The 13231-nt window shown below is 37.4% G+C and overlaps 1 protein-coding gene across 2 annotated transcripts in view; it reads left to right on the top strand.

Annotated features, from left to right (window-relative positions):
- LIFR (LIF receptor subunit alpha) overlaps nt 1-13231 on the top strand; it is a 73203-nt gene that overhangs the window by 41297 nt on the left and 18675 nt on the right. For both annotated transcript variants that reach the window (XM_039222922.1, XM_039222921.1), the window contains exons 7-12: nt 845-1099; nt 5666-5795; nt 6227-6396; nt 8236-8381; nt 9757-9919; nt 12278-12348. In XM_039222922.1, coding sequence (XP_039078853.1) covers nt 845-1099; nt 5666-5795; nt 6227-6396; nt 8236-8381; nt 9757-9919; nt 12278-12348 — 935 coding nt within the window. The remainder of the gene's footprint in view (nt 1-844; nt 1100-5665; nt 5796-6226; nt 6397-8235; nt 8382-9756; nt 9920-12277; nt 12349-13231) is intronic.

Below are 13231 nucleotides of genomic sequence, written 5' to 3'. Positions count from 1 at the left end.
AACTTGACAATAAACTATTTGTGAAAAAAAAAAAAAGAGAAAGAAAGAAAAAGAAAAGAAAAGAAAAGAAAAAGAGGTCAGCAAAGCAGACAGTAGCCAGAGGCCTAAGAGTAACCTGGGTGGGGGGTGGGGGGTAGAGTGGTATAGAACCCAAGAGAGAAGAGGGTTTTGAGAAGTTAGAGCTTAGGCAACATACCCTAGCTGTGGATGTCAAAGGGAAGGGGTTCTGAGAAGTGGCCATTGGACTAAGCAATTAGGCCCGCAAGCCACTTTAGTGGAACGGTCATGGTAGGACCCAGGTTGTGGTAGATTAAAGAGTAAGTAGGAAACTGGAGGTAATTAAAAAGATTGCACATTTAGGAAAATAAAAACAAAGGTGTGGCTTTAACCAGTAGGGAATTGGGATTAAAGAAAAAGTTCTGTTTAGGATGTAGAGTACTTAAACATATATTCAAGCTGCTGGAAAGTAAGAAGTCTGCCCTACATAGAATCATTTCAAAGAATAGAATTTTGTCATGAGTGCCTTTTTCTTGGTGTGGATTTTTCATGTGTGGATATAAACCCATTTAATTTGAACTATGCTTCTTAAGACATAAACGTTGTGACCTTAGACATTGGCCTATAGTCCCCTGCACTCCACCACCATCACTCATCATAAGTAGATAAGACATACCTGGTTTTATTTTGTTTCTTGTATGTGTCTTGCTCCTTTGAAACCTGAGAATTATACCTTATCTTTGGGCCACCATTATTACATAACACTTTATAGTATGTTTTGTATCCACTGGGCCTTTTTATGGTAAAATGCTTCTAAAGTATTTGTAATTCCTTTTGCTGTTTCTAGGGTCTCCTGATTCTCAGCCTAAGGTTTTTCCTCAGGACAAAGTGATACTTGTAGGCTCAGATATAATATTTTGTTGTGTGACTCAAGAAAAAGTGTTATCAGCACAGATTGGACAAACAAATTGCCCCCTTATTCATCTTGATGGGGAAAATGTTGCAATCAAGATCCACAATATTTCTGTTTCTGCGAACAGTGGGACGAATGTGGTTTTCACGACAGAAGATAACATATTTGGGACGGTCATTTTCGCAGGATGTAAGTATCTAATATTAAAGAAAGTTCCTGTTAATCTGTTTCGGTCCTATTTGAAAGCTTTAATGCTGTTTCCAGGTGATGGGAAATGGTACTGTCTCTTTCTTTCTCTTTTCTAATTCTTTAATAAATGATATATGAAGGCACCAGAATTTTTGCTTGTTCTAAGAGGAGTTCTAAGCTTGTTTTCTATATACTCATATTTCTATATCTTGTAGGTTCTGTAATAAGATTTGAAACCTCCAGCTGCTAATTTTGAAATTCTTAGTTAACAGCTTTGTTGAGTCGAAGGTAATTAGTATGCAATACTTCTGAATCCTAAATTGTTTAGGAATTATTTCGTATACAGTTGACCCTTGAACAAAAAATAAGTTTTAACTGCATGGGTCTGCTTATACATAGATTTTTTTTCAGTAAATATAGTATAGTACTGTAAATTCATTTTTCTTATGATTTTCTTAACATGTTACATAGCTTACTTAATTGTAAGAATATAGTATATAATACATATAATGCTCAGAATACATGTTATGTTAATCAGTTGTCTGTTATTGGTAAGGCTTCCAGTCAACAGTAACATAGTAGTTAAGTTTTGGGGGAGTGAAAAGCTATATGTAGATTTTTTTTTAAGTTTATTTTTTTAGTAAAAAAATAACACCCAACACGAGGCTTGAATTCATGACCCCAAGATCAAGAGCCATGTGCTCTTCCAACTGAACCAGCCACGTGCTCTTATATGTAGATTTTTGATTTCATGGGTGGTTGGTTCCCTAACCCCTGTGCTTTCAAGGGCCACTCTATGTCAGTTTCCCACCTAAAACATACCTTTTAAAATTAAAAAGGTAAAACATCCCACCTAGTTAAAACATCTTTTTAAAATTTAAATGTAAAACGTACCTTTTGGAGCACCTGGGTGGCTCAGTCGGTTGAGCTTCTGACTCTTGCTATCAGCTCAGGTCATGATATCAACGTTGTGAGATCAAGCCCCATGTCAGGCTCCATGCTCAGCACAGAGCCTGGTTAGGAGTCCCTCTGTTCTCTCTCCCCTGCTCACTCTTTGTCTCTCTCTCTCTAAAATAAGTAAATTTTAAGAAATTTAAGATACCTTTTAAAATCTACCCCATTAAAGAAATTGTAATGATTTTACACAAAATCTTTCAGTAACATAATGCATGCTGCTTTGACCTTTCAAGTAATGTATTTGAGAAGAAGAGGGTAGCTGGCGGACATGCCTTAGATGGGCCCCTCTCTCCGTTTGTGTGTCTAACACATGCTCCGTAATGCAGGGGCATCTTTATTAAGATGGTCACTCCCATAGTTCTAAAAGTCCAGGACATTTCCAGAAGTTACCATTGGAGACTGCCCTGCTTATATAGCTTGTGTTGAATGTCCACAGAGAATTTTGTGTTTCGAGCTTTTCTGCCCCTTGTCCCGTGGTAACTGTCATGTGGCACATGGATGGCTTTGCCTCCAGCAGTTTGTGCTTCGCTTCCTTCCCCCCATTCTGAATTCGAGGCTGAATTTGGGCTAAAGGGTTTCATGAATAAAGTGTGTGGGATGTAGTGAGTGGGTTTTGTGATTCTCTTTTGCTTCTGTGGTGGGTTTTTTTTTTTTTTATTCTCATTCTGTCCTCTGACCCGCTGCTCTCCACCTCTCTTTTCCTTCTGTTGAATGCTTAGGTTGCATTCTGTTGAATTTCTGATACACTCCCAAGGGAATAACCTCGCTTAGGTGCGCTTCTCAGTTTGATGGCTGGAACCATGTTCCGTTTTTGTTTTCCCAGTAATGCATTTTGGAATTCAAGTGAAAGTGAGATAATGTTCAAATTTAAACTTTAGAAATTTCTTTCCTAATGGAATTTTAGGAAATGACTTACAACATTCCTCATAAATGATCATGGAATATAAATTGAGAACCAGTGGTATATGTAGTGAGGCTGCCTGATAAGTGATACCAAAAAGTGAAATAGCCACTCAAAATTATGGAAGACAAAAATTAAAACTCAGAAGATGAGACTGTCCATCAAGTTTTTATTATTTCCAACTGTATTCTAATCCTCTGTCATGTAGTAGGACAAACTTATTTAATTCATAAATTAACCTTCATTTATAGCATTTGGAGGTTGAAATATTCAGGATTTGTTAACTCAGGAGCAGCGGTAGAATTTCCCTTCAGGGGATTTCTTTAGGGACTTAACAGCAAGGGTGGTTTATGGTGTGAGTTAGGGATCAAGATTCATTATTTTCTTTCCATTATGGATATTCTGTTAACCCACCATGTGTTGAAAAGATACAATAAGAACCTGCCAGGATTTTGATTTGAGTTCCATTAGGTCTATTAATTTAAGAGACCAGTTTAGAAGAATTTTCATTCTTTCTGTCCTGAGTTATTCAAATCAGAAACATGGTATATCTTTCCATTTTGTTAGGTCTTCTATATCTTTCAGTAAGTTTATTCCCATGAATTTGATGTTTGGTGCTAGTAGTAACAGTGGCTTTTTTTTCCTGTTATTATTGTAATTGCAAATTTTTTATCTAACAGACAAAAGAATATTTACCAATATTTGTCAGTGTTTATGCATGAACTAAAGCAGTAAGAACATGACCTGAGCCAAAGTCGGACACTTAACCAACTGAGCCACTCAGGCGTCCCCAGAGATATTTTCATAGATAGTGTCACTTCGACATTAAATATTAACTTAAATATTAATCTTTCATCATACTTGAAGTATTTTAAAATAATACACAGTGACATAGAATTGAAGTGTTTAAATATTTACATCACATGTCAGATTTTGTACTTTCTCATTTGAAAACATTTTCATAAAAAATGGCTTTGTTTTTTAAATTGCATTTTCTATTTGCTGGTAATACTGTTGATTTTATACTTAGTTTTTACCTAGCTTCAGGTGATTCCTTTGTAAGCTAATTTCTTTGAGAAGACAGTGTCTTACCTTTCAGATCCTGCCTTCTCTGATTTTTTCTACCTCCTATCTTTCTTCTCCTTTCTGTTTGCTCTTGTTATTTGGATTTTAACTATTTCAACTTAACATATCTGCCAAATACTAAGATAACCGGCATTTTTAGTATACTCAAAAATTTGGCATATCATTCTAATAAAATGACTAAAAGTTTGGTCTTAGATTTAAGACCATTTTCAAAATAAATATGTCAGTTTTAGTCTCATTATGTGGTTGTTAGACTTTAATATAAATACTCAGGACTCCTCTTAATATTACCTAAAATATCATTGATGGACTATGTTCTACTCAGGAAGATACAAGAAATGTTTTAAGTTCTTTTAAGTTACTCACATAGTCTAATAACTGCATTTAAAGTTTGGTTTAAAAAAATTATTGGGGCTCCTGGGTGGCTCAGTTGGTTAAGCATCCAGCTCTTGGTTTTGTCTCAGGTTATGATCTCACAATTTGTGGGTTCGAGCCCTGCGTCCGGCTCTGTGCTGACAGCTCAGAGCCTGGAGCCTGCTTCATATTCTTGTCTCCCTCCCTCCCTCTCTCTGCCCTTCCCTCACTTGCACACTTGCTGTCTCTCTCTTTCTCAAATAAACATTAAAAAGTAAAATTTTTTACACTTTTTTTTTTTCCCAACAGGTAATTATTTTTAAAGAACTCAGTGAAAGATAGTTTGGATAAGTATGACTGGGAACACTAGTTTCTGCGTATGCTTGGTTTAAGCATGATTATAGAAATACCAATTTTTCTTTCTTTTGTTTTTGTTTTTTTTTTGAGAGAGAGAGAGAAAGAGAATGAGCAGGAGAGAGGGGCAGAGGTGGGGAGACAGAATCTAAACAGGCCTAGGGCTTGATCCCATGACCCTGGGATCGTGACCTGAGCTAAAATCAAGATTTGAATGCTCAACCAACCAAGCCACCCAGGTGCCCCTGGAAATACCAATTTCTAAAATTAGTGTACAGCTGCAGAATTATCCATTATTACTTTAAAGGCCTGAGACACACACAGACACACACACACATTCTTTTTTCTAGCTTTGTTACTGCAAAGGAAGAGGGAATCATTTCAATAAAGAACAAAAACAAAAGAGCAGTTGTCACTTCTGAATGTAGAGAGATGCAGCATTTCACCAAGAGGTGCTTACTAAGTAATAGTCCTTGTAACATCTTTTAAGAACTCTGAAACTTATAACATGGCTTGTGTTGACTTTTAATATGAATTGGGATTTCTTTTGAAATCACAGTATATAAATTATAGATATGAATACTTTTAGCCTGTAAATTTTCCTGACTTGTTGGAAACAGCTTCCTCTGAGAGATTTGGTAGATTTTAAGTGGGGGGGGGGTAGGAAATGTCTTCAGGTCGCTGAATGAGCTAGTCAGTCATTGTTCAGTATGTTTTAATCCATCGTTTCTAATGTAGTATTAGCTCCAAAATAGGTGCTACAGCAATTTCTGCATTGTTCCCAAGGTGCAGTGTAAACATGAAGTTATTTTCAGTTTTAAAAGAAATTGTGCACAATATAATTAACATTTGTGAAACATGTTTTCAGGGAAAATATATGTAACCCATAAGTAACTACATTTTTTTCCTATTAGATCCACCTGATATTCCTCAAAACCTGAATTGTGAGACATATGATTTAAAAGAGATTATATGTACGTGGAATCCAGGAAGACCGACAGCATTGGTGGGCCCACGCAATACAAGTTACACTTTATTTGAAAGGTACCGATCACCAGGGAAAGAGGTCAGACAGTGAGGAGTACATTGGAGGGGTATTAAATGATACGGGGAAATACTTTCATTTATAAGCAAAATATAAAACCCAATATGCTGTCTGAAATTGGATATGCTGTAAATACTGCATATTACATGCACACAGACTATAAAAGTATGCTGTTTTATAAATCCTGGAAGAACCTCAGATGCGAACAGAGGCCATTTCTGGGTGGTAGGCTTATGGCCCATTATTTTCCTCTGTTTTCTGTATCCTATACATTTTCTTCCCAGAGTCTATAGTAACATCTGTAATTAGAAATATAAATGTTTAAGAAAGATTCATTATTAGAAAATTTACCCATTTATTGTTTCTTGCAGTATTTATCTCTCTTGCCATTTTGAAATTATTTTAATACTGTTGCTCTCTGAATTCATAGCTTCTCAGGAAAATATGTTAAGTTTAAAAGAGTTGAAGCACCAACAAATGAAAGCTATCAGTTATTCTTTCAAATGCGTCCAAATCAAGAAATCTATAATTTTACTTTGAATGCTCGCAATCCTCTGGGTCGATCAGAATCAACTATTTTAGTTAACATAACTGAGAAAGGTAAGCTGCTTCATAAACTAGTGTTTTAAAAATAACTTTAGGAGCGCTGAAATGTCTTGAGATTAATGAGAAGTGCTTCTAGGGATTACTTTTTACTATTTTCTTTATAGTGACTTAATTTTATAAATTCAATTTGAAAAATCATTAAAATGTATAATTAAGTTTCACCATTTTACTAAATTCAGATAAAAATTTGAAGTAGTCATTTACACAGAAATGTAAGTGGTTTTATTTACTAGGTCTTGATGCCTGAAAAATATTTTGCCCCAGTTTTAAAAGCTTTTTATTTTAATTATAGACTCACAAGTGGTTGCACAAATAATAAATTAAAGCCCTGTGACCTCTTCACCCGGCCTTCCCCATTTTGACATCTTATTAACTATAGTACAGTTTCCAAATGAGCCGAGTGACACTGATACACTACTGCATACTAGGCCAGTGAACTGGACTACTGACCTTGCTCAGTTTTCTCAGGTTTCTGTGGGCATTTAGAAGTGTGTGTGTGTGTGTGTGTGTGTGTGTGTGTGTGTGTGTGCGCGCGCGCGCGCGCATGCACTCGCACTTCTGTGCAGTTGAATCCATGTATAGGTTCACAGAACCACCAACACAGTCAAAATACAGAACTGTTTTAATTCCACAAAGGAATTCTCTCTGCTGCCCTATTAGCAACCCCCACCCCCTCCTATTCTTGCTTCTGGGTCCCCAGGCAGTATCCAATCTGTTATTTATCTCAGTGCTTTGTTATGTTGAAAACGTTATATAAATGAAATCATACCATGTATAACCTTTGGAGATTGGCATTTGTTACTAAGGGCAGTGTCCTTGAGATCCATCCAAGTTGCTGTCTGTATCAGTAAGTAGTTTGTTCCTTTTTATTGCCAATGATTCTGGAATTTTTAGCAGCCCTGTTAATATAAAGCTCAAAATAGAACTTAAATATGGTCCATCTACTTAGCATTCATTCCTGTGGCCTTTCACTGCAGCGAGACCGTAGCAGGCTCTGCAGCACAGAGCGATGACCTAGAGGGCTTCTCTTAGAGACTCGCTTGCTTAGTGAGAAAGGCTTAAACCAAAATCCGCTATAACACAGACTCGCAAGTGATCAGTAGATGATCTTGTTGCCTTGTTTGTAAACACAAGTACATTTCCATCAGTTATTCCTTCTCATCATTTTTGTTATTTCCTGGGTTTTCCTAAGGTCAGAACAACTACATTGTGTACTTGAGTTGTGGTGTTTTGTGTGTATTTCCCTGTCCCCTGCCTTTCAACCTTATTTTCACATGTTGCTTTCCTCCCACTCACATGGCATATGCACTGTCACCAGCATCACTGTGCCTTTGTTCTTGCTCATACCCCAACCTGAAATGCTTTTCTGCATCCATTCTGCCAATTTTAGTCAGATTCTTCCTTCAAAGTGCCTCTTACGTCCCATCTTCACTCCAAGGCTTTCCCTACCACACTTCTATCTAAACTCCTGTAGCTGTGAATGTCTCTTCCACACATTTCAAACTTAGCATACATACTCTTGTTAATTTTCTTTTTGTTTGTCAGTTTCCCAGTAAATTAGAGGTTCCTTAAAGGTAGAGATTGTGCTCCTGCTGCCCTGTAGTATTCCTGACGGCAGTAGAGGAAGCTTGAGCGCGGCTGGTCCATGAAAACTGTTGGCAGGATATCAGCAGTAAGAGTGACGTTTGTGCTCCGTGGATACTGAGTGGATACTGTTCATCAGTACTAATGATACCTCTAATGATACCTCTCTTGTTTCTCGGGGTTTTTTGATCGTCATTTGTTGTATTAGAAAAGAGCATTTAAAATGATCTTTACAAATTATATTTACAGTTTATCCTCGTATTCCTACTTCAATCAAAGTGAAGGATATTAATTCAACAGCTGTTACACTCTCCTGGCATTTACCGGGCAACTTTGCAAATATTAAACTTTTATGTCAAATTGAAATTAATAAAACTAACTCAGTACAAGAATTGGTGAGTAAGATTCTTCTGTAAACTTCCTTTGAGGTTACTTTGGGTAAAATACTTAGTTTTCAGAAAGAATTAAGTAAATTGAGGGGTCCCTGGGGGGCTTCGTCAGTTAGGCATCCACTTTTGATCTCAGGTTAGGTCATGAGCTCATGGTTCCTGGGATCAAGCCCTGCATTGGGCTGTGTGCTGACAGCATGGGGTCTGCTTGGGATTCTTTCTCTCCCCCTCTTCTCTCTCTCTACCCTTGCCTCACTCATTCTCTGTCAAAATAAATAAACTTAAAAAAAGAAGTATGTAAATTGATATGCATAAGCTCTCAGATTATTTATTACAGATATATTCTAAGAACTAAGACACTATGTACCAATGTAATAATAGCATTTTATTGAACACTTGAAAACAGTAATAATACTGGATATTATAGAACATGACTTTCACTTTTATTAGGTTGTTTCCAGGTCTAGTATAGTACCTTGCACATAGCTAGTGCCCAGTAAATTTGTGATTGAATGAGTAGTTTTTGCCATAATCTTCGGCATGAATTAATGGACTAATAAGTGCCAGAGAGAAGATTTAAAACTGCCAAGTGCAGCAGCAGGAACAAGTCAGAAGTGAGAACATGACTTTTTAATACACTTTAGATATTTAAGGTTGACTTTTCTACTACTCCATCTCGTAATTTGTGCCAAGTCCAAAATAAAAGAGACTATAATGAAAACATTCATTGGAAACTTATTGATGGTTGCTAGAAAAATCAGTCAGATGCCAAAATATAACTCAAAAAGCCTTGTAATTGGGAGGTCAGAGCATTTCCTGAGGCATGCAGATCCCCAAATTTGTTTAAACTGTTTCATATTAATTTTATGTACTTGAAATAAGAATTTGTTGAATATTCTACGTGTTTAACACCACCCTAAAAGTTCTAAGTGCCCTATTAAAAAATGCATAAGCTCCCTCAAAGAAGCTTCCAGATATACCTGACTAATGTATTTAATCCTCAAGGTCATCTGAGATTACTAAATCTAAGGCTTACCGTATTACCATTAGCCATTGACCGTTGACCAAAATGTCTATCATCTTCTCTGCATAATTTAATTGATCATTATTACTTAGATCTAGTATTTGGATTAAAATGACACCTAAGTTTTTTGGTGGTTATAGCAGAGCATAATTTTACTGATTTGGCATTTATGTAAAACTTAAAACATTTTGGTGGATGAACTAACTTTATCCTCTAAACACAAACTTAGGTGCACATTTAGTCAATTTATGTTACAAATTTGGGTAGCTTTCTTATCAAAAAAAAGCGTATGTGTATAAATGTGTGTTCTTGACATGACGTATACATACATATCCATATTTATTTGCTCTATAATAGCGGAATGTCACGATCAAAGGAGTAGAAAATTCAAGTTATCTTGTAGCTGTGGACAAGTTAAATCCATACACTATATATACTTTCCGGATTCGCTGTTCTACTGAAACTTTCTGGAAATGGAGCAGATGGAGCAATGAAAAAAAATACTTAACCACAGAAGCCAGTAAGTTAACTAAATGATTTGTGGCTAATTATTACTATGGATCCTGAAATTTTACAACTTTTTTTCTTAATGTCACCAAATGAGTAAAAGGAGAACACTTGAATTGTGTAATTGTATCATATCTGCTAGTAAAATATCATCCAGACACTCTAAATGGTGGCTCTAAGGTTTGGGATAGTGTGGACAGCTCCTTGGCCCATGTGGCGTGGGGGACTCCAGGCCTGCCTGCCAGATGATTACAGCTGTCCTAAAATGACACAGAGGAAACAAACCAGAAACTGGTCAGATTATCGGGTGATTTTTCTCACACTCTTTCCTCCTTCACCTAGAATTTTAATTCTGTTCAATTCTGTTTGCTGAAGACAATTCTTGATAAAGAGAATTTATTGGAGTTTTTATTTGCAACCTAGGCTTGAGAAATGGATGGGGCCAAGAGTATTGAACGTCAGTTATGCAGTACATCAAGGTCAGAATAGGTACAAAACTAGTTGACTGGTTTCCTGAGTATGTTAATTTCCAAAGGCAGAATGAAATTCTGTCCTTGATTAACCACTTGTCAGCTTTGAAAATCAAAAACAAAAAACATAAAAATAGGTATAATTTTCAGAAGTCATTCAAAAGATAGAAAAAGCTTTATTTATACTAGATAATAAGGGGAATATAAAATTTCTTCTGAAAAACTAATGAACAGTAAAACACACACTGATGTTGATCCAGACTTGCCTCTCCACGTGAAGGGAGGTTAGAGTGATGACAGGAGCTTTGCAGTATTGTGTCCAGGTGGTTTGGATCATCAAAATGGAATCCCATGCATGAGTCCAAAGAGGGAGTATGTTAGTTACTCGTTGCTACCTAACAAATTACCCTAAAATGCAGGGGCTTAAAACAGTAAACATTTATTCTCTCACAATGAGTACAGGTCAGAAATTCAGAAGCAGCTTAGTTGAGTATCTCTGGCTTCGAGTCTCTCATGGGGCCACAGTGTGGACGTGGGTGGGAGCTGCAGGGTTGCCTGGGACTAGAGCATCTGCTTTCAGGATGGCTCACTCAGTGGCCAGTCCTCACCATGCACACCTCTCTGTAGTGCTGCCGAGTGGCCTCATAACATGGCAGGTAGCTCCTCCCAGACTTGGTGAGGAGACAACATGGTGCCTCCACAATGCCTTTTATGACTTTGCCTCAGAAGGGAGGTGCCATCATGTCATGCACCCTGTCAGTCACACAGGCTAATGCTGATATGTGGGGGGGAGGGGACCACACAGGCAGGCATATCACGAGACATGATCAATATCATTGGTCATTTGCAGACTGGCTGCCACAGGAGCCTTTGCATTCAGTTGATGAGCTGCTGTTGCCAAGAGGAAACACTTTATCTACACCTCATTAAGATGACAGCATTAATTCACTTAACAAATACTGAGTACCCACCACGTGTCAGGAACTGTTCCAGTCACCAGGGATATAGCAGTGGATGAAACAGTCTTTGCCCATGGAGTTTATAGGCTAGAGAATTAGAAATAAATTTTTAGAAATAGTATTTTGGGTAGTGCCACAGAGAAAAATAAAGCCTAGGAAGGGAACTAGGAAAAGACAGGGGAGGAGGGGTTGTAGTTTTAAATACGGTAGCTGGAAAAGACCTCACTATGAAGGCAACATTGGAGCTGAGATACGGAGAGGTGAGGTAGCAAGCTACGTTGATAATCAGTAGAGGAGAGCTTCTGCGCACAGGGATGGAGGTTATAGAAAGCTCAGGAAGCCTGAGGCTAGCGTCCTTAACATGTTGGAGGAGGACCTGGAAGCCAGTGCTCGGCCAGAGCCCACCTGAGCAAGAGGAAGTGGGAAGATGTGAGACAGAGCAGCACCAAGCATCACTGGGCCTGAAGGGTGATTTTAATCCACTCTAAGGGGCCTTAATGTTTTGCAGATGTTGAGAGCTTAGCTTTTTCATCGCTTCATTTCTAAGTGGAAGCCACCTAACTACCTCCTGTTTTTATGGAGAATTCCAAAAACCTAGAAAAGAATCTCAAGCACCACTGTCTCAGTTTTTTTTTTCCGTTGTTTTATTTTTTTAATTTTTTAATAGTTTTTTGTTTATTTTTGAAACAGAGAGGGACAGAGCATGAGCCGGGGAGGGGCAGAGAGAGAGGGAGACACAGAATCTGAAGCAGGTTCCAGGCTCTGAGCTGCCTGCACAGAACCTGATGCGGGGCTCGAACCCACAAACTACGAAATCATGACCTGAGCCAAAGTCGGACACTCAGCCAACTGAGCCACCCAGGCGCCCCTCTCAATTCTTGATAGCATCAACTGGCATAGAGTACACATCTTCAAATGCTAACTTTTAAATCTCTTTCTTAGTTCCTTCAAAGGGACCAGATACTTGGAGAGAATGGAGTTCAGATGGAAAAAATTTAATAATCTATTGGAAGGTAAATATCCAATTTTTTTCTTCAAATATTTAAATAATTCCATTATGCTAAACTACTTAACTTGTATATGGTACTTGGGTTCTCAGGGAACCCAGATTTCCCAGACTGGCTCTTGGCAGCACTGCTGAGAATCTAACCTGGTACTAAAACCCCCCAGATGCCTCATCAATACTGAATCACCACAGTCAGCGTGGTGAGTGTCTTCTCTGTCAGATTGGAGCATTCTTTAGTTTGATTTCACGAGGTCTGTAAAGGACCTGAGGATTTCATGAATTTCCTGTCACTTCAGTCAGAAACACCTCAAGAAGCCACAATTTAGAATCTTAGTTGTGTTGATGTTACGCTTTTTATCTTGAGCAAATAGGAAGCTTTTTACATATTTCATGTGTAATTTGTTTCCCTTAAATAAATTGCATTATTATATGCCACTTAAAGTTTTTGCATTTGGGTGGAAAATTAAGTTGTAAAATTTTGTTAAAATTTTTAGATTTAAGTTGCATTCTGTTTTTACAATTTTTCTCTACTAACGAGAAGCAAATATTTTTGTTGCTATATTCTATTTGATTTGCAAACATCAAAAATAATTGTTTTCCACATCAGGTATTATAAGAACCGTCATAATTGGATTCCTTTAAATAGTGAATTTTGCAATTGAAAGTAAAACAATTGTACTTTTGCAGAAATTTGATGTCAGTACATCATTAAGTAAGTCTATATGCGAGTTCACTGTAAGTTCTGTTGCTTTGTGACAGTCTGTATATGACTGTGTACCCCTGCTACTTTTTTTTAATGTTTATTTTATTTTTGAGAGAGAGAGAGAGAGAGAGAAGGGGTGGGGCAAGAGAGAGAGGGAGAGAGAATCCCAAGCAGGCTCCTCACTGTC

This window comes from Hyaena hyaena, unplaced genomic scaffold (assembly GCF_003009895.1).
Source record: "Hyaena hyaena isolate Hyena2069 unplaced genomic scaffold, ASM300989v1 scaffold_1212, whole genome shotgun sequence".
NCBI lineage: Eukaryota > Metazoa > Chordata > Mammalia > Carnivora > Hyaenidae > Hyaena > Hyaena hyaena.
The sequence above is the reverse complement of the archived record's forward strand: the minus strand, read 5'-3'. Positions and strand labels throughout refer to the sequence as shown.